Source organism: Aythya fuligula, chromosome 11, assembly GCF_009819795.1.
Source record: "Aythya fuligula isolate bAytFul2 chromosome 11, bAytFul2.pri, whole genome shotgun sequence".
Classification (NCBI taxonomy): domain Eukaryota; kingdom Metazoa; phylum Chordata; class Aves; order Anseriformes; family Anatidae; genus Aythya; species Aythya fuligula.
The window spans coordinates 1179365-1201162 of NC_045569.1; the positions used below are offsets into that span (position 1 = coordinate 1179365).

A 21798-nucleotide genomic window follows, 5' to 3' on the forward strand; every position below is an offset into this window, starting at 1 on the left:
TCAAGAAACAAACTGAAAGAGAGAAAAACCGTGGAAAAGATGGGAAATGATCACAAATCTAATCTCCATTCAGCAAAAATCCACAGTGTTTCCCTCAGCCCCTTGCTACAGGTGATTTATAAAGCCTGTTTTTTTATTTCATGAAAGCTGTAACAGAAAACTTGTACCAGTCAGGTGATTTCTCAAGTTAATGGTAAAACAACGTGAATAAAAGCTTGTTATTTATGAGGAGACCCATATTCATTATTAATGTCAGTAACCAGTATATTGCGGTTTGGAGTTACAGCACAACTCCTTTTAGTATTTTTGCTATAGCCAGGAAAATGCAACAAATTCTCTGCAACCACAACAGGCCAAATGCAGTGTTTTCATCATCCTATCCTCAAATAATCTTTTAGTTATCCTCAAATAGCCTCAACATATTGATCTGGTATAAATAAAACTTGGGGCACAATGCCGTACAGAACAGTTAAAGATTTTGCATGTTTTTCAGCTACAGTTATAGTCAGTGGGGTCTACCATACACAGTGTCTACAAGTAAGTAAGTTCATATCCTGCAGCAAGACATCCTTTGCAATTCCTGTTTCAGTTGGAAATTCTTTGAAGAGATGATTGAACCATATCGCCTCCATGAAAGCTGCAAAGATATAACAACTGCTGAGAAATTAAAGCAAGAGACTCCATGGAAAATTACAGATGCTGAGCTGGAAGCATTCAAAGAGAAGGTAAAGCCTTCACTACCTTTTTACATTTGTACCTATTCTTACACTGTAGACCAGATGCTTGAAGTTATTAGTAAGAAAATGTGAAATACCAGATGTGGAATTACAAACATAACATGTACAAACCTGTATTTGATATTTATAATTTTCATTTGTGTTATAAATACTGCGGGTGTGTTATGATTACATTATTCAGCACTGTGTAAGACCTTGGTATGCTTTACAAAGTATTTTCCAGGCTAAGCTCTGCCTACATTCAAAGCCAGCCAGATGAAAGCCACGTCTAAGCCAGAAGCCAGAGAACTGTGCTAAGCCCAAGCTAATAAGATCTGCTGAGGTTTATTAAGGGGTTCCACTGTTAAGTGCCTGAATCTCTTAAGAACAGTTCCAAACATTCACCACTTTGGCAAATTTAGAGGTGAATCCAGTCCTTACAGCTAGCTGCTGAAATTTGTGCAAAAGGCAAAATTTAGCATGGATTCTTACTTCAGTGGCAGAGCTGTCTAAACCTGCCTACGACATAGGAACTCTCCCCCAGTTTGAAACTATTTTAAGGCTGATGCTGACTGATCCACTAGGTAAATTAGAGACTGGGATGCTCTTGAATATTGTTGGAATGTATCTTTTTAGCAGTGAACTGACAGGCTTCATCTGCCCAGTGCTAACAGATCACCTAGAACTGTTGCATTCTTAAGACACAAGTTCTGCTGCAACTCTCAGGGAATGAATCCAGCAATCTTCTTTACAGTTCCTGTTGGATTAACCTGAGCGCATTTGGAGTTTAGTTGTCTCCACTTTATGATGCTGGTAACTTCCTCAGTGAAGCAAGGACTGTGAGTATGAGATCAGAGATGCCAAGGGTCACAGCTGGACGTATTAACATAAGCTGAAATCAATGGCGATTTAAGATAACACACTATACTGCTGACTGCAGCAGCTGGGAAGCAGACTGACTGCTCACTGTATTACCCTTTTCATAGATTTGATAGCCAGCATAAAATGATGGTAGTCAGCTGCAGGCAGAAAACTTTTAAAACACTCTCAGAATAAATCATCAAAACCTGAGTCAGTCCTTAATCTCCATAAAAAAGACAACAGAAATATACTCCCAAATATACACACTTGTGTACACAAACAATGAGGATACAAGAGGAGGAAAAATACATATATACACATACACATACACAATGGTTAAGCTTGGTCTCATCTAGGTCCATAACTAAAGAACCAAAAAAACCCCACCTCTATGTTTAAAGCAGTCAGCAATATGAAAGTGCCAAGTCTCTGTAAAATAATAGCAACAAAATGTTTAGCTTGCACACCTGGAAAGACATGCCTCTTATCTTAATCAGTAAGACAGTTCTGGAAATTTTATGGAGGACATTAGAACACATTTAAAATTCAAGAGAAAAAAGCCTGGCAGCACCACAGATAAAGGGTGATGTTACAGGATGACTCTGGTGAGATAACTTTCTAAATTACGAGTACTCTTAGTTACGTAACACAGGTAAAAGAACAGTGAAATTTCCATAGAGAAAGAAAATTTAAGGTCTGAATGGAGAAAAAAAAAAAATTACCTTTTACCTTCTCTACTGAAATAGAAAGGTTATTTTATGACACCACTGAAGATACATCTGTCACCCATGCTGCAATGTCCCTGCTCTACCCTCTTATTCTCTATGACTTTTGTTATGTGTTAAAAAGTTTGAGAACCTGACCAAAGTAAGGTTGGCTGAATCTCAAAATAATAGCCATTTATGCAATGCAAAAACCATCCATACAAATACACAACACATAAAGCAGTTAACAGTCTTACTCTAGAGCCCTGGTCTTTTGGAGAAGAAAATAATTTTTATAGGGTGGCAAGGTCATCGTTTACATGCTGATGTTTAGCCTTAGTGGCATGGCAGCTCAACACTGCAAAAATAGATGAATTAATGTATTAACCATCAGCAAACAATATCACAAGTCTTTTCACAGCTCCAAAACAGCTATGCTACATAGCCAAACTAATACCTAAAAACTATGCCTGATCTGGCTATGGTACTGTGCCAGTACAAGAACAATCTCAACCCCCAGGAAACCATAAACAGATGTGAAGAAGTCTGGCCCCTGGGCATCAATACCAACCAAGAAACCCATCCTAGACAGCCTTGTATTTTGCCATCTCTGTCACTTTGGATCACAGAACACACTTGGCTTCCAGTGCTGCCAACGCAGAAAATCTTTTGGGCAATAGGTAGGACTGCAGACCATTGACCTAACGATCTTTTTATTTCTCCCATGTTTTGGTTTAAACAGAGTTACCGCCAAGTCCGTTTGAATGAACTCTTACAAGAACATTCGAGGGCAGCTAACCTCATTGTCCTGTGAGTTGCGTGGTTTTGGTTTTAACTTAGAAAATAATATTATGTGCATAGAGATTGTAGACTAGATCAACAGAAACACTTGTGCTAACTCATTGAGGGCAAAAATAGCCTTTTAAAGTACATTTTAAAGGACTTAAATCTGCACTGATGATTCTCTGGGACTACACTAAATATGAATCTCTCCTCATATTTCTTCATAGCTTAAAGCAAAGCTGTACTCATGAATGTGTCAAAAACATAATCTTCACATCCCACTCTACACATTGAATGCTACACCTGCTTACCCACCTGCACAAAGTACCTGTTTTCCTTTCTTCCCCCCTTCCATCCCAAGATATTAAGAACTCAAAGTTGTAGAAAGAACTCTTTTGATTTGCACATAATCAATGGAGATCATTTGCCAAGATCTACTTGAAACTACACGAAACTGAGTAAGGATGATTAACTGCATAAAGGATAATGTCACCAATAAAAACAAAAAAAGTCATTTTTAGATCAACTTCTAAATAGAATCATTTTTTTTTTCATAAAGATACTCAAAAAATCACTTAGTATTTATGATGCACAGATAAAGCTCTTTAGCCCCATTAATTCAGTCTCCAAAATAGGGGTGAATGTGTAATGTTTAAATTGACTCATATGTCAAAACTCACATCTCACAATAGCTACACATCAGGAAATAAACTGATGGACTGCAAAAATGTGCATGTAATGTATTTTTATCCTTTAAAAAAAATCATTGTTGATGAAAATACTTCTTTATCTATTCAAGGTAAAGGTATTCACAAGCAGTTCATGCTCACAACAAATAGTCATGTTAATGGCATTAACTAGGTGACAAAGAATTTGCAAGATTAAGACTTGATGGTAGCTTTGTACTTTATAAGATTAAAACAATCATATAGTCTAATTATGAACATTCAGAGTGGCATATGAACAGCTGAAGTTTTCTACTTAATATTTTGTGTGATGCATGTTCTCAGGTCTCCTCTTTTTCTTAATAATGTTATTTTTACTTTTCTGTCTATCTGAACAGGAGTCTCCCAGTGGCAAGAAAAGGAGTGGTGTCTGATTACCTGTATATGGCTTGGCTAGAAATTCTCTCAAAGAACCTTCCTCCAACTTTAATGGTCAGGGGCAACCACAAAAATGTACTGACTTTCTATTCTTAGAAGGACTTCAGTGCCTAGAACATCCCATGCTTGATTTCAACCCCACAATTTTAATGGCAGTGCTTTATTAAAGACACACTTATTTAATACAGATCTAAAACTTCACTTATTGACAGAAAAATTATCAGAATTCAAAGCAACATAGTGGAGAGTTGGACAAGAAAATGCAAATGGTCCCTAGTGGTGTCACACTCCTGTGCAGGCAAAAGCAGGAAAATCCACCTGTATAACACGAGACAGCAAATATTTTGAGAATACAATGAAGAAACTCCACTAATTTTATTTATATGGTAGCTAAAATGCTTGTGATATTCATCCTTGAGAGCCAAACTTATCAGCTAAGTGTAAAAAGTATTAAATCTATAAATGAATACTTTTAAATTGCACTGTCATAATTGCTACTAAACACAGAGAAGGATTAAAATCAAATGCATCAATGTGGGAGAGAAAAAAAAACAACTGTACAGTACCCATGAGGTCAACAGAACAGAAACAACAGAATTCCTGTGATGCTGTTTAATTATATTACATTAAAATTAAAACCTATGCCTACAACAGATTCTTTTACCTAAATTGTAATGCTTATTCAAATGCTTTTAGTTAACTTGCAAACAAAAAAGATACATAGAGATGGATTCTGTATGGCAAGAGCTGATAATGAATTTTCAAGCTTTGACCTGGAATGGACCTGTATGATTTCAATAATTAAAGATGGTAAGTAAATTTCACAAAGAAATTAGTCAAAGACTAAATATTCTGACAATTTTTGCTATGACTGTTATGAGTTAATATAATTTGAGATTATACTTTGGAATGTAATATACAGTGATTCATGTAAGTGATTAGAAAGCAAATGATTAGCTGAGTTGAATGCCTTATTTTTTATTTATATAAATTTATGTTATTTTTTAGACTTTCTAAATAATACTTGTTATACATTAAGTTGAAATAAAGGAAATCCATTAAGCTATGCTGTTTTTCTATTTTCAATTCTGCAACATTATAGTACTTTATCATTTCAGCTGTCAATAAAAGCAGTTTCTCTGTTTAACGGGGAAAGCTATATCCTATGTCTAAGCATTATTTAAATTAAAGACCATTGAGGAGCACAGCTAATTTAATTACTGCTGTCCTGCAACTTCTTTGGATAGACTACGAGAAATCTAAGCCCCAGGAAAGTCGGTGGACCCTGATTTTCATTAAATGCTTATCTCAAAGCAGGCCTCAGATTCCATCTTTGCTTGAATTATGAGAATGTAACTTGTGGAAGATCTAGCACTCTATCTCCAAAAATGTCAAATATTTGATATTCATATTTTTCAAGTTCAGCAGAAGCAATTCAGCAGAATGTGGTAATGTAGCCCAATAATCCATGGTTTATTTTCTCCAGCTATTAAAGGCAGATATGAAATATTGGTATTCTCTCTTAACACTCCTTCTTACACATTTACAATGAGGCTGAAAGATCACTTTGCAGTTTAACTGCATGACACAGATGTACGAGTTTCCTAGATATGACAGACTTCCCCCACAACTCTGAGCAAACCAAACCTCAAATTCTGTACCTGCAAAACATGGAAATTATTCTGATCCTTCACAGTGAGGTGAACAACAATAAAGGAGTTTGTTACATGCTGTCAAGTCCTTCCGCCTTGGTAGAATTGCGGCAGCCACCACCCTTTCCCCTTACCGCAGACAACAAACAATATATCAAAATATATACATATTATATCAACATGTACAAAATATCATAAAGATATTATCTTTGTGAGGTACCCAAGCAGTAAATAGAAAGAGAAAGAGCCTCTGGGTAAGCTCTAATTAGGCCTTCTGTAAGTGTGTTTTGTATCACAAGATATGGAAGGACTAGGGGCAATTATGCATCTGCATTAAGACCTTCAGTTTTGTACATGAGTGAAGATAGTTTCCTAAATATTTTCAACTCCGGTAAATTCTCAGTCCACAGGGAACATTGCCCCAAACTGATATTAGGGAACTAAGCAGATCGAAAAAGAAAGAGCATGATATGCATTAGTAATGGCACTTTCAATACCACTCCTGCTTTTTTCACAGACATCACTGCAGGCATCGCAACAGTGAATCCCCAAGAATTAAATTTCTAAATGAACAGCCATACAAAAAGTAAGCACTAACATACACATCAATGGAAAACTCCTTGCTCAGACTACAGAGATTAAATAATTAGCACAACAGTGCTATGGGATTTATAACCAGCAACATAAACTCTACACATAACTATCTGAAGTGCTTTTCTCACAAATCCACAAGTAATTTCAACATAACAGTTTCCAAAGAGCTTCTTCTTCACCACAACTTTAATGCATCTGCACGACTAATTTGGACAGCGTGCTAATTGTAAACTCTTGAATTGCAACTTCAGTTGCAAAATTTTATTAGTCCACCTACCTCCTTTCCCACTCTGTAAAAGACACTTCCTTTTTTACATATATTATGCATAAAACAACTGCTGAATTTTAATCACCATGTTAGGAACTGAATTCTAATTACACATTTGACATCTCTAGAAAAAAACATGGCTCTAAAGCTGTCTAAAACTTTTTGAGCATATATCACACCATGGGTTTAAATAGGCTAGGGTTGATTTGATCAGACATGACAAAAGCAAGCATAGATAAGTTGACCAAAGATGTACAAATGAGAAAATAACCACTCTTTGAAGAAGTAAATAATATTTTGAGAATTCTACAATGGCCTCAGCCTACCACAGTTCATACAGCTACGCTTAAGGCCTAAGGGCCTGTTAAAAGGATCCACTACTGCTTGTCTCATCAGTGAATCTCACCTTTTCCTCCTCATATTAGTGGAGCTCAAACAGGTATCACAGAAGGCATTGTATTGTAGTTCTTTAAATCTCTTTACAACCACTTGCAAATTGCCCATCCTGATCGTACACCCATAAGGCAGGATGCTCAGTAACTGTAACCCCTGTCTAGTGTTCCAGATCAACATTCTTCCAACAGGACTTTGACTAGATTTTCAGTCCCCAACAGAGTTTAGTTTGTTGTTTTTTTAACCCAACAGTGCAAGTAGAAGACCGTAACCAAAAATTCATTGTATTCTGAAGACAATACTGCACCTGGTCAAGCCACATTGGGCAAAGAGCATGCCAGTGTCCTACTTCACACCCAAAAGGGTTCTCCATTTTCTCATCATGATCACAGTGCAAGGCCCCAGCCACCCACAGAGGTTTAAGACTGGGGTAACTTACTGAGCAATTTTCATTGCACCTTCAAAGTTCTACCAGAAGCCATCCTGGCAAGGCAAAATGATGGCTGTCCTTCATTCTCAGAAACCCTGGATGTCCCTCATCCTTTCCCTCTTTTTCTAAAATTCTGTATAGTATTTCAAGTTCTTCCTTCAGGCAAAAACAGTTTTGGCAACTGACTGGTAGTCTGCAAGTAACAGACATGGCAACAGATAGCATGAATTAACACTAAGTCCAAGATACGGTGTAAACAGCAACACCATTTTAGCTATTATGGACCCATTTAACCATATCTGTTTGTCACCTCCCCTCTGTCAGAGGTCCCCATCTCATCAGCAAAGCTGAGAGAACAGAGTTCAAGGAACCCTCAACCTCTTCAGCTCAAAGCTCAGCAGCATCCCTCTTGGTGCTGACCTCAACTGCTGTGAGAGCAGAAAACATTCTGTGCCGTTGCAACCCATGGCCAAACCCAATACATTTCAGCTTGCACGCTCTACAAATAATGACAATAACCCACAGCTATGCCATTGCTGGAATTTCATCAGAGGAAATTCAGTTTCAAGCAAAAATAAAGCACTAAAGTTGTTCCGTAACAGAGTAAAAAGCAATGACAAAATTCTACAGTCTCCACACAGTACAGCAAAACACAAGATGAAAAATAAAACTTAATTGCAAATAAACACCCCCACAGCAGCCTTTAAAATTACATATCTTAATCACTGTGAGAGAGACAGCTGTTCTAAGTCAGGCTGGGGTGGCAGCAGGGAAAGCTCTATTTTAAAGCCACATTTTTCTCCTAATAAAAACACTCATTCTATCACCAAAACTTCAGTGCAGAGAATTTTATGGATTAGCACCCCTAAAAGAAGCTCTGTATTTCTTTCTATGTACCAGCAGCTGCCACTCTTATTCTCAATTTAGCAAAAAGGCAGATAATTTCAGTTTATCTCACTATTATTTTTCAAAGCCAGCAGATATGCCTAATGGAGAACAGCAATAGTCAGCAGTCAAGAATGCAGAAACGTTGACCAAATAACTGCTTATCTCCAGAGCAAACAACACATTCCCAGCACCAAGGCAAACTTGCTGACACTTCTGTCTTTTCTAAAAACCTGACAGGGGGAAGTGTTGGTCAGCTGAGGCCTTTTTCCTTGATGACAAGATGTTTTGACGAGTTCTCTTACCTGCTATGCAGAGGCTTCCTGACTACCTTACATGTAGCATAGAACCAAGCCCGCCTCACGGAGGAGCCAGGCCGCTCACAAAATCAGTCCTTTTCTGCACTACGATGCAGGATGCAATTGTAACCATTATGAAGTGCTGGCTGTATAAATAACCAGTTATGATCAGACATTAATGTGATGTAACTTCAAAAAAAAAAATAAAAAAAATCAACTCTCAATTTGTGAATGGGTTATATCAGAAGTCATTAACTATTACTTTTTTTACTGTTATAACTGAAGATACAACTCAATCTGAATTTAGTAATATTTATAAAAGGCAAGTAAACAGCGCTGGGTGCAAGGGGAGTCTACGCTATACCAACACGCACACACGAACATCGAACTTTCTAAATATACAGAACATTGCTTTTACATATTCATAAGAAACCCGAGTATGCCTATGCATATGTACAATCGGAAAAGGTATCAACTGAAACATAAACATGGCAAAGTTTTCCGAATTCCGGCAGGTGTTTAACAAACAATCCTTTAAGTCTATTACTATTAATGTCCATGACTGGGGGAGCATAGCTGGAGTTGGGAATCCTGGTTGAAGTGCTCCCATACCTTCTGTGACTTTTTCATTGGTCACACATTTTTGCCCGGTGACAGCAAACACCCAGAGTCTTCCATGTATAAGGGCTGGAGAACAAGCAACCCCAGACGGCATGGCGTCTCTTGAATCACCCTTCTTTGTTCCCTCTAAACTCTTTTACATTCCTGATGGCCTCATCGGTAAGTGTCTGATGTTATCACCAACCATGGGGCTTGCCGACCCCCATGGCCACACTCCCACATCTCCCCCTTCTTTATTAATATCAACCATCTTCTTGACGCAAATTATTACCCCATATATCTCAGTACATATGCATTCTCATTCAAATGGTGATTATTAAGACTAGAAGTGCCGGACAGAAACAACGAAACCCCAAATTGGGATGTTTTTCAAAACACTGTTTTTCAGAGTGCAACACGCAGCAATGGTTTCACTGCCACCTGCCTGCACTTCAGAACGTGACACAGCCAGGAGACACTTGCATACACGCTAATCTTTCAAAAAATGTCATTAGGAGAGGGTTTGGGACAAAATTTGGAAGAGCAGAGAGAACTCCTACAGCCCGCAGCGACGTGCGGAGAGAAAAATACATCCATCCGCGCGGGGAAGCACGAGTTGTGCAGCCGCAAGGCGGCAGGTTCCGATGTCAGCCTACGGGGGGAGTTCGCTTGGCTTGAGGAGGAGGAGGAGGAGGCGGAGAACTGGTACCACGGTTCCTGCAGGGGGCAGCGACGTAGCCGAGCCCCGCCTGCCGCGCACCCGCCATCGCCTTCCCCGGCAACCCTGCAACCCCCGCGGGGTCCGCCCGGCCCTCGGGGGCGCCGCCGCCGCCGTGCCCCGGGGCTGCTCTGTGCCGCATGGCAGGTACGGGCCGTGCCGTGCCGGAGCCAGCGGGGGGTGTCGCTGCCCCCCAGCCCGCAGACCCCCGGCCAGCGGCGGCGAGCGCCGGGAGCCCTGAGGCGTTGCGCCGCCGCCATGGCGGCCCGTCTGGTGCGGCTCCTGCGGCTCCGTAAGGAGAGGACGGAGGGGAAGGGAGGGGGGCTGCGGGGGGGGGGGGGGGGGGGGGGGGGGCGGGGGGGACTGAGCGGTTCCCGCCTGGCGTTTTCGCGCGCTTTTTGCCCCGCCTCACGAGCAGCTCGTGTCGCCCCGCGCAGCCATGCCCTGCTCCCAGCCGGCCCCAAGCAAGAGGCACGCGAGCTCGGCGCCCGGGGAGCCCTCCGCCAGGCTCCGCTTCACCAGGCTCTCCGAGAACGCCTTCGCTCCCTCCAGGGGCTCCGCGCGAGCCGCGGGCTACGACTTGTACAGGTGAGGGTCCTCCCCTGGGGAGCGGCGAGCAGCCGCCCTGCGCCTCGGCTCCCTTGTGCCCGGCCCCCTCCCCGCATTTCCAGAGCTCCAGCCGTGCCGCAGCCTCCAGGTCATCAGGCAGTAGCGCTGTCAGGGTTGGCACGGCAGCACGAGCTCCTGCTGGCACCAGCACTGGGCGCTTTCCTGTGAAATAAAAAAATAAAAAAAAAAAAAGTCAGCACTCGTGGGTTTGGTCTGCCAGAGCTCGTTGCTTTGCCACTCTCCTCTTGGCCGCTGGGTGCTGTGGCCAAGGGCGTTGTGGCAGTTTGATAATGGCGCTCAACAGGAGCCCTGGTCACGGCTACGCAGGGCTAGGTTTGTTAAACTGGTAAGTGTTGTTCAGAGGCATGCGTTATGTCTAGGAATGTCTACACGTGGTTGTTTGCATTGCTCAGTGATAAGATACAATCACTAGCTATATCTGCGCTCTACTCTGCCTTCTTCCAATTTCACTTAAATATCCATCCTGTCTTTTTCTTTCCCCTTAACCATCAGACTTCCTCTCAGAGGCTTTATGCGTCTCTGTGCTCTACCACGCTCAATGCTTTATATTGTATTCCACTTTTCTAGGTTTGTTTTTGTCTTGTCTAGTGGTGTACTGTACACCTGGAAAAAGACAGCTTTACAGAAAACTTTTTGTTGCTTCCACATGTTTAAAAATAAGTTCTTCCTGTGATATATGGAGTAATAATTCATGTCAAGAAGATGGTATTAATAAAGAAGGGGGAGATGTGGGAGTGTGGCCATGGGGGTCATGAAAAGGTGTTTGAAAAGGACTGCTGTGGGGCAAAGGGTATAAGAGGGGAGCCTGTCCTCAAGATGAAAAAAGGTAACATGATATAATGGAGTTACGTCATCAATCAAGAAGCAGGAAAAAGGAATGAATAGGGACAGGCTAGCAGAATGGAGACCAGGATGGGAACAGGGACATTGATTGCCTCATGAAGATAGGTTCAGCCAACCTCAGCAAACCACTCAAAGAAGCTTGTACAGAAAGCCACTGGAAATAGGCACTGGAGCTGGAAAGAAGCTAAAGCTGAGAAGTGGAGCCGCACACACAACTGCCCCTCACTGGTAAGCAGTTGTGCATTATGGAGAATCATACATCCTTAGAAACAAAGAGTGTCCTGGTAACCTTACAGCTTATTCTCTTTATTAACAATCAGACAGTTTATGATCCTGAAATATGGGGCCAAATTGTGACTTGTTGAAAATGGACTCTACAATCTTATTGATTGTGGAGTCCGTTTTCAAAGTAGGTATATTTATTCAGCGCTGGGCAGCATGGAGGGTAGTCCCACCAAAGTTGTGCACACCTGATGCAGCAACTTGCCTTGGTTTTATGCCATAAAGAGTTACATATGCATGAAGTTTCACAATATGCCTATACATATTCAAAATCCGTCCCCACTTCATATTAAAATTAGTTCCAAGGAGTTATTTCCACAACTCTTCCCATCTGCGCTTGCGCAGTGTATTCTGGTGGTGGTCATCAGGGGTCATGGGGATGAAGATTGATGACTTCCTCGTCACTGCTTGTTGACCTCTTGTCTTTGTGCAGACTCAGTTGCTCCTTGGCTCTTGTGCATTCGCAGGACCAGTTTCTGCCACTTTCTTAAGATAGGCTCACGCTCTTATTAGGAGACTGACCTTGGTAAGGCGCCCAAGGCTTCTTGCTTTAGTTAATTTGCACAATGCACCATAGTTAGCAAAGACACGAAGTATCATCCTAACTTAATGCTGTCAGTGCTCTATCGCTACTTGATAAGATTCTCCTAACTCCCTCTCTCCGTTGAGGTCAAGGTGTGGGACTCTACAACTAAAAATGACAAGGTTGCAGTGGGATTGCTCAGCACCTGGTGAGCAATCTCTGAGGCCTTAAAGAGCCATGTGGAGCCACAATCACAAACGTGTGGCTTGCCGATAGTAAGGGAGCTGCGGGCTCCTTTACTGATCCGACTGCTACGCCATGGGCCCCTCTGCTGCTACAGCCATCACAGGCCTTTGCTGTTATGCCCCCTGTTGACGTGGACGTGCCTTTTGACCCAGGCCCTATTGGCCTTGAAAAGGAGGCAGAAACGTTTCCCTCTGATCCGGGAAGAACAGGATACATAAGGCCCAAAGGATGAGTTGCTTGACAACTTAAAGCGAGACATTGTTCCCACGACTAGAACTGGAATTTTCTGGTGTTTGTAATCAAGAAAAGGAATGGAAAATGGAGACTGTTATGTGATCTGAGAAAAATTAATGAAGTCATGGAAGACACGGGAGCACTTCAACCAGGATTCCCAACTCCAACTATGCTCCCCCAGTCATGGACATTAGTAGTAGTAGACTTAAAGGATTGTTTGTTAAACACTTGCCTTTTAAAACTTTGCCATGTTTATGTTTCAACTGATACCTTTTAGTAGATTTTTAGGTTATAGTTAGCTCACCTGATGTAGGAGGCTTAATCAGAAGAGAAACTCCTTAAAGTTTCTGCTTTGGCACACAAAATTGCACATCCTTGTTGACCTGGTTAATTTCAAGTTAATGTCTATGTTTCCTCTCTCTCTTACTAGTTAAAAACAGTTAAGAAACAATCTCACGATTATGCGGTTCAAATGATGCTACTGAAAGCTAGCACTGTGAAAATGGGAGCATCTTGTATTTTATACAAATATTGTCGATCTGTAACTTTCTTGTATAAATTTCACGGTAGGTCATGTTCTCCTACATCCCAGCAGGAGGAATTCTGGGTGATTTTGTACCTTAAAATACAGAGGTGTCTTTTTTCCATATTCTATATAAACTAGTGTTTATTTCTGTAATGCAGTGCCTACGACTGTGTGATACCACCTATGGAAAAGGCTGTAGTGAAAACAGACATTCAAATTGCTCTTCCTTCTGGTTGCTATGGACGAGTAGGTAAGTAAGCAGGCCATGAAAAAACTGCAGTCACTGCAGAACAGGTTTGACATGATTTTTACATTAATATTCTTGTTTTCATATATTTTATGTGTGCAGAATAAATCTCACATCTATGTGTTTGAGCCTAATAGTAGACATTTGTGAAAAACATTTAGTAGATATAACAATAGTAGACATTTTTGAAGTTCGCTAGTAAGAATGTTCATAATCTGTATACAATGTCATAGGCTATGCAATAGTTAATTATTTCTCTGCAGTTTCAGAATTCAAATGACAAAGACCAATAAATAATGGATAAATGGAAAATGCACCCTTGACTATTTAAAAATTAACTCTGAGATAGGAGAGTATGGTAGTATTTTACTACTTTTAGTGACAAAATAATTGAGAGAATGTGTACAAGGTATTATGTTATGTTTTGTTCATTCTTTTTCTGAATTACATATTAGTAAAAACATAGTAAAAACAAACAGAAAAACAGCTACCTCAGTGGAAGAACGTGCTCAGAGTTTGCTGTTTCCTTTCATCTAAAAAGAGAGTGCACGTGCATTTATTTTAATCCAAACAAAGAATTCTGGAGAGAGTAATTTTTAGCACCTCATTAAAGTACGCTAAGATATATATTAAAAAAACAATTGCACATCATTTAATGTGTATAATATTCTTAGTAAATTCCTTGTCAGATATTGTTTTCCATCATAACTAAAATGGATTGACCTAATAATCTTCTGAGATTATTCCAGAATAGTGGAAACAACTAAAAATAAACCAACACTAGATAGTCATTGTCTGCTCCAGCATTCTTTGGAGAAACCTGCTCTGCAGTTGATGGTCTAAACAAGGATATACTTGCATCATTTAAAGATTTCAATCTTAATGTAGCTTGTAGCAGCTGCTTTTTAAATATATACAATAACACGTACAGTAGTTCCCGTAAAATCACATTTATTTTAGAAAGACCATGGAAACAGTTCTTGCTGACACAACTTCAAGCAAACACACTAACCTATAAATGTTTTATAAGAGTTTAAAAACAAAATTAATACACTTAAAATTATTGTTTTCTAGCACCACGTTCTGGCTTAGCTGCAAAGCACTTCATAGATGTTGGTGGTAAGATTTTTGTTATTTTTACTATAACTTCGTAAATCTTGATTGTTATAAGTGCCTTAATTTAACATTGTAATATGTGTAAATAAGTAATCCTGGCTTCATTAGTTGTCTGGCAAAAGGAGATAATTGGGTAATACCCCAGTGACCAGTAAATCACACTTACTTTAAAACTTTATGGTTTATTACTGATTTTCCTATAATAACCACAGAGCACTCATGTAAGCAGTGCATGGCATAGCTGTTATTTTGGGGTTTAGACATTAAAATGATTTTTTACAGTATGTTTTCTTCATTTTCATGAAATACCTGTGTGTGATTCTTTTCAGCATAGTGTAAGATCTAAGTGAATTAAATTAAAGCATATAGATTTTCTTTTATACAGAAGACACAGTCATTGTAAACAAATAAAATGATAAAAAACACTGGAATACACCATTACTGTGGGCAGTTCTTCACTTAGAGAAAATTTTTCATTAGGTTACAAAGAACCTAAAACTTTAGTTTACTCTTAGTGATCAAAATGCAACAAATATAAAGCAAATAAAATTTAAACTAACTTTGTATGTTTATTGATTTAAAATCTGAAAATCTTTTGAAACAAGTGAAGCAAATCCCACTTTCTACAGGTCTTTCCTTTTTTATCATCTTTTGCAACAGATGTGTTTTAAACAGGTTGTCTTTTAATATACTTTGAACTTTTCCTTAATCTTAATTAGAAATTCACAGATCTCTAAAAACAATTATTATAGGTGTATATACATAAAACCAGAAACCTTTATGAAAGTCTCAGAATCACACATTATAAATATATATATACACTAACACTTTTTGATCTGAAAGTTAAACTAGGAGGTACTCAAAGGAAATAAAAAGTGCTTAACAGGATGACCTGTTCAGTTTTTCAAAAAACAAGAGTTTAAAAAACACAAGTTAATGATTACTAACAGTTAGTAGAGGACCTTTTATGGAGAAAAAAACAAAAACAACAACAATTGCTATATCATTTTAATTTGTTCTGACTAGGTACATTTCTGACAGTGAAAGCCATTACCCATTTAAGTAAAAATACATTGTAAGAAGTCCTGCAAGTCAAGGAGGAAAAAATGGGATCATGTAAGAACACGTTCAGAATTCACATCTGCTAGGTGTGGCTGCTTTCCAAAAAAACGATGTGCCAAAGTTCTGACAGAGTAAGACAGTATGTCAGACTGCCAATTCTAATGCACAATTTTTCCAAAAATGATTTAGATGATTTCCACCCAATAAACGTAATTTAGAAGAGAGTCTTAGTGCTCAGCAGTGTGTATAATTATTGCAGCTTGGTGTTGTGGAATAACAGAATGCCAAGGCAGAAAACTTATTGTTAACTTTTTTTTTTTTTCCCCAGTATGCCTAGTACGTACAGTTTGTTTCTGACCCGATGCAGAAGGAGGACTGTTCATAACTTATGTTGCTGACCAGTTCAGACACAGAAATATTCATCAGTCTTCCGCATTGAATTATCAGACAGTTTTCAATTCCTAGAGAGCTCACCTGTCTTTGTTTTTACACGCTATTTCATTTCTTTGGGCTGGGTCATCTTCTCCAGTGGTAAGCTTGCTGAAACAAAGAAAACAAAGAAGGAAGCCTGAATTTTAAAGTGATATTTACAAATTTCAGTTTTCTCAAATTAAAGTGGCCACTGCTGAAAAGCCACTTTTAAGAGAAACTACCTAATGTTTAAGTTTGAACAATTTTCAGAAGAATTTTACTAGCTTACTGCCAACAGTGGTTAAACACATGGCAAACTTGTAGTGACTGGTGTTAGAACATGATATATATTCATTGAAGGGCAGGATTCTCTTACAAACATATTCAACTTGATCTAGAATTACATATTTGTGGGGAGGGTATGGCCCTTGGATAGCCAGTCTGAAAGCTACGATGAATACAGGAAGGAGTTATGGCAGCCTGATTTCTAAAAGAAATAATGTTAAGATAGGTGTAGAAATAAAAAAACTCAGTGTTATCTGTATGCTTTTAAATAATAGCTCCATAGTATTACCCCAAAACTCATTGCCAGTCTCTTTAGTAGTACTCAAGTAGGTGGTCAAAAGAAATTGGTGTCTGTTCATGACAAGCTTTTCAGCCAATACTTGTAAAATAAATTTTAGTGCCTATACATAAAGCTGAGATTCTGCTAATGCCATTGTTTAAAAGTCAGGGAACACATCTGACTAGATGGATTGTAGATTAGTATATCCATTATAGTCAGTATCACTCCTTTCAAAAAAAAAAATGGTTTGAAGTTTGAGAAAAGATAGAATACTAACATGCAGTTAAGCTCCAGATACTCCAACACAAGCTAAGTTTTAGATACTGTTCTTTTTTTTCCCCTCCAGAAAATGGTAAGAATGACAAGTAGACCAAGAAGCATCATTAGCAGTTAAGCACTAACCAATGCATCAAGTGTGATTTTTGTCATTATGTAGAAATAAACTTGTTTTCTGTCAGATAAAGAGGTAGAAAAGTTAAATTAAAATGCCTTTAAGTTGCACCAATTGTTCTTCAGACTTTCTTTAGATAATTCCAGCAGAAATGTGACAGTATTTTCTTGCCTGTATAAATTTAAGGGTATTACTTCAATTGATACATTCTGTACCCACAAAAGCATATCTATTTAAATAGAATTAGACTTTAATAATCACTTTAGAGTATTGTGTTACATCAGAACAGATTATATTATAACAAATAAAACTAGCCCTTGATATGTTAAACTAGCAAATTCCATTATCAGTCTCTAATTACATTATCTGTCCCAGCATATAGTCTAGAAAAATGTTTTCTTAGCTGCACAGAAATGTTTGAGAATGGCTTGTCAAATTAAGGATATATCCAAAGAGCTAATCATCTTTTAATGGGCATTTATGAGCATATGTACATAATTTTATCTGCCAAGCATAAACTCTGACTTTCAGCTCTTCAGCTGATTGATGCACATCAACAAAGGCACCAAAATAATGGGCTACTGACCACAGAACTTGAGTGATGCTTAAAACAGTTTGGACTGGTGTTAACAATTGGTTGAATCTCCCTTTGTCATGCATATATGTAGTATGTATAAATTATATGTGTAGCACTCTTACTAACACTTTGTGTCACCCCTAGTTTAGGGATTATGTGAGGATTATAGATTATTTTGTGTTTTAAAAGGGGGAAGGTAGACTACATTTCTAGAAGTTAGAAGCAGTTTTCACGGTATTTTATAGTTCAGCTGTTTATGCACTGACACAGGCATAAGGGTTCAGTTTTTAAAGGTTTTAAATATTGATTTGTAATACTGAACTGTGGTAGAAAACGTGCAAGAAACCTCTTAGATGTGATGACCAATGTAAGTGATGCATTGTGATGCTCAATTTAGCTGATGACTTTCAGAAAGTTGGTCTAACCTAAAACAAACAGTGCAGGACTTGTACCTGTAGCTTCAGTACATCAAGCTCTTTGAATCAACCAAACCAAATGCTATATTCAGGATTTATTTATTTTTTTAAAAAACTTTGATTCTGGAAAACGTTCATACATAGCAACCCCTAAGATTTGTTGACTCTTACTTCTGACAGTACTCTGTAGGTAGGATCCCTTTAAACAATTGCACACAAATATCAGTGACCTAACAAAAAAACCCTGCATGTTTTGCTGATTTTCCAGAACTCAGGGATACTCCTGGTCTTATTAGCAGCTTAATTAGGCTGCTTTTCAGAAATGTGGTTGGATTAACCCAAAATATTACATGGGAAATAGAGCTCCGTAGATACCATTCATACCAGAACAAGTGCAGAGATGACACAATAACATTACGTACAGTATATAATGCAGTGTTTTCACACAGCTGAAGAAACAGAAAAAACGTTCAGTTTGTATTCTTATGTGTTGTGTATATGTTGAGCTTCAGCAATAATAATTCAAAGTAAAGTATAGTCATAGTACAATTTATTTTGAAATCTATGATCTATGGGTAGCATTTTGTATGTATGATTCCTTGAATGCCTGGGAAGGACATTCATTTTACTATTTCTGCAAGTATTATGCAAAATACATACTTTGGTCCACAGGGAAATCTAATTTCAATTTTTTATATTAGAAACATATTTCCTGTATCTGAGAGGGGAAAAGAGAACCTGAATGATAATTCTTATATATTAATAAATAATCTGCTGAACTACCTTTCTAAAGATTGCAGAATATAGAGTTAATAGTTTATATATAATAGCAAGCTTTTTATACAGTATTTACACTTGAATGTAGCTGGATTTTCCTCCCCTGGATGCTCCCATTGCTTCTGAAACGAAGGAATCCGCCCTGGTATGCACCTTACCCTCAGCCTTTCACAGCAGAAGAACAAGAACTCAGTTCTTCCCAGCCTTTGTGCTTTGCTTTGTGCTTTTAATCCATGAGAAAGGCCTTAGTTCCTTAAAGCTTCAGTTCTTTTAGCTTGCCTGAGATAAGGGACTGGAATCCATGTAAATCCATAAGTTCCTAAATAAAGTATTAGAGTTAAGAAAACAAATTTGTGCTTGACACTGTAGGAGCTGTAGTTAGCAGAATAAATGGAGGCTAAAATTGGTACAGCTGTCTTGATTTCAGATAGGGTATTGCAACTAAAATTAGTAGTACAGTGGCAAAACACTTCTTAATACATGATGGTGCTTTTCAATTCTTTTTGTAAGATTAACTAGCAGTTTTAGTTGTGTCAGTGTTTTCATATATATTGTTTAATTGCATGAGTAGTATAAAGGATGTCATTATGAGATACGGCATTCACCGAACTAATCTAAACAAGCATTATTTAAAATACTGACAACATTTATTAACAGAGTATCTTTCTTAATTCTTTGTCAGCTGGTGTCATTGATGAAGATTACAGGGGAAATGTTGCTGTGATACTCTTCAACTTTGGCAAGGAGACTTTTGAAGGTATGTGTTGAGCTAGACAAAGCCTGTTTTCAGCCATCGGATGGGAAATGAGAAACTAATTTTGTTTAAAAGTCTACAGAGAGAGAAAGTTACCTGAGAACATTTTTACAATTAACAAAAACACGTAAACTTAATGTCCTGTTAAGGAAACCTGAAAAGTTTCTACTATTAAATTAGGTGACATGCAGAAAAGAACTTCTTAGCTAACCTGTAGATTCATGAGCTTTACTGAAATACAACTTTGTATTTTGGTTTCTTTCTTGTTTTAGCAAAAAAGATTTGAGATAAAAAGTCTGTGATTCTGGGAAGTATGAGTAATAAAGATAGAATTTTCCCTTAATCGTGCTCTCCTTTTGCAAATGCAGTTTTAAGCCTCAGGACCCAGTTAAGATATTGCTAGTGATTTGTGCTGTGAAGTGGCAGAAAAGGCTACAAGATTCTTACAGAAGTTCTCTGAATCAAATTGGTACTAATCAGAGTTTTTGTTTTCCTTTTATCAGTTCGGGTTGTTTTTTTTTTCCCCAGGGAAATTAATTCCTGTATCTAGTTCACAAGGGAGCTACATCGTGGAACTTGCTCACAGCATCTGCAGTATTTATGCATAATAACACTTAAGATGCCACGGTGTAGCAGCAGGAATGAGGGGAGATCTCTTGAGCTAGTATTGCTGTTGAAACTTCATTTATGAGGCACAAGCACAAGTTTATCACATCCTGTATATTTCTGGGACTATTAATGTTTGCTTAACTAAGCTTCAGATAAGTATTTACACTTAAATACATTCTCATACTCTTAGAAAGGGATTGTCTAAACTATTTGTTTGCTTTTTTTAAAAAAGGAAATTATAATAATTTAACTTTGTTGCAGTTAAGAAAGGGGATAGGATTGCCCAGCTCATCTGTGAACGCATTTTCTATCCTGAGCTAGAAGAAGTTCAAGTAAGTTGACAGAAGGAAATATTTCTGCTATCTTCAAGAATCAGTAGCTTAAGATAGTTGTATATAAGCTGAAATTTATGGTTTATGTAAATACTTGGTATTAAAACTATTTTCAGTGTTAGGCAGCAACACTATCATGCTCTTTTGAATAAAAATCTTTATGCTTTGCATGCACTTACCTGGAGGATGTTTTTTTGTTTGCTTTTTGTTTTTTATTTTAAGTCTTCAGAGGTAGAAGGCACATGAGAAATATTTTCATTTGGTATTTGTTTAAACTTGCACAGAAAGTATTCAAAACTCTCTCTCTCTTAAAATGTTTTATTTTAGTTTGAGTTATAGCTAGCAAGAAGCTGAGTAAATATATCCTCCTCTATGGTGGATGATATCTGCTGTGTAAAAATTAAAGGCAAGTTAAAACACTAAACCAGCTTATCATCATTGATGTCTTTCAGGCTCTAGATGATACAGAACGTGGCGAAGGTGGCTTTGGTTCTACAGGAAAGAACTGAAAGTTATTGTAATATGCTTTCTGTGTTGTTGCTTTTTTGTTACTCCTAAATATTCATTTGAGTTAGGAGTGGGATTTAGATGTACATAAAAATAACCTCAAGTTTTATACAACATTTCTGTACTTGTTCTCCTTTCTAGGTTTATAGGCAGTTAATTCAGCTGCATTATGGGGGAAATGTGCATGAATGACTTGATTGATTGGTTGATGATTTATTTTTTGTAGCTTTTTGGTCCTCAGTAATAAGTACTTGTTTGTGCTGATTATACTGCAATAAATCTAAAAATAATTTAACAATGTGATTTTATTTTACGCATCTTTAGTTAACTTACCTAAACAGAAATTGCTGATTGTTACCTTGTCAGTTTATATTAATCTTCCGAAATCCAGTTTTCATGTATCTCAGTATTTCATGCTGAGAGCTCATTTCATAAAGAATCAGTGATGATATAGAATATAGCTACCGGTATGACTTCCTGCTCTGACCTAAATCAGAATAAGGTGAAGATATTTACTATTGCATCTTCTACCTGTCAAAAATGCATGTTTCTGCTCAAAGCTAATGTTCTGGCTTTGATCCTTAGCTAGTCCTCAAACAGTCATTTTTTCAGCTTTCTATTAATAGAGCAGGCAATATAATGTTTGATCTAAGTAACACAACTCATCTGGAAATTATTTCTCTATAATAAATAAATGCTATGAAATATGCTGCTTGTTGATATGAATACATGAATAAGGTACTG

General features: G+C 38.1%; 2 protein-coding genes across 4 annotated transcripts in view; both read left to right on the forward strand.

The window, feature by feature from the left end:
• The window catches only part of SLC12A1 (solute carrier family 12 member 1), a 51400-nt gene extending 46217 nt beyond the window's left edge, over window positions 1-5183 (forward strand). For both annotated transcript variants that reach the window (XM_032194825.1, XM_032194826.1), the window contains exons 24-26: window positions 590-725; window positions 3024-3091; window positions 4128-5183. In XM_032194825.1, coding sequence (XP_032050716.1) covers window positions 590-725; window positions 3024-3091; window positions 4128-4263 — 340 coding nt within the window. In that variant the 3' untranslated portion in view covers window positions 4264-5183. The remainder of the gene's footprint in view (window positions 1-589; window positions 726-3023; window positions 3092-4127) is intronic.
• A 4877-nt stretch (window positions 5184-10060) lies between these two features.
• DUT (deoxyuridine triphosphatase) lies at window positions 10061-21354 on the forward strand. Of its 2 annotated transcripts, none has more exons than XM_032195164.1 (7): window positions 10061-10298; window positions 10444-10594; window positions 13449-13540; window positions 14612-14656; window positions 19535-19609; window positions 20477-20547; window positions 21000-21354. In XM_032195164.1, the coding sequence occupies exons 1-7, from the start codon at window positions 10265-10267 to the stop codon at window positions 21054-21056; spliced, it is 525 nt and encodes a 174-aa protein (XP_032051055.1). In that variant the 5' UTR covers window positions 10061-10264; the 3' UTR covers window positions 21057-21354. The 2 variants fall into 2 exon arrangements, with proteins under 2 accessions (XP_032051055.1, XP_032051056.1); XM_032195165.1 differs by having other exon boundaries at window positions 10063-10153.
• The last annotated feature ends 444 nt before the right edge of the window (window positions 21355-21798 follow it).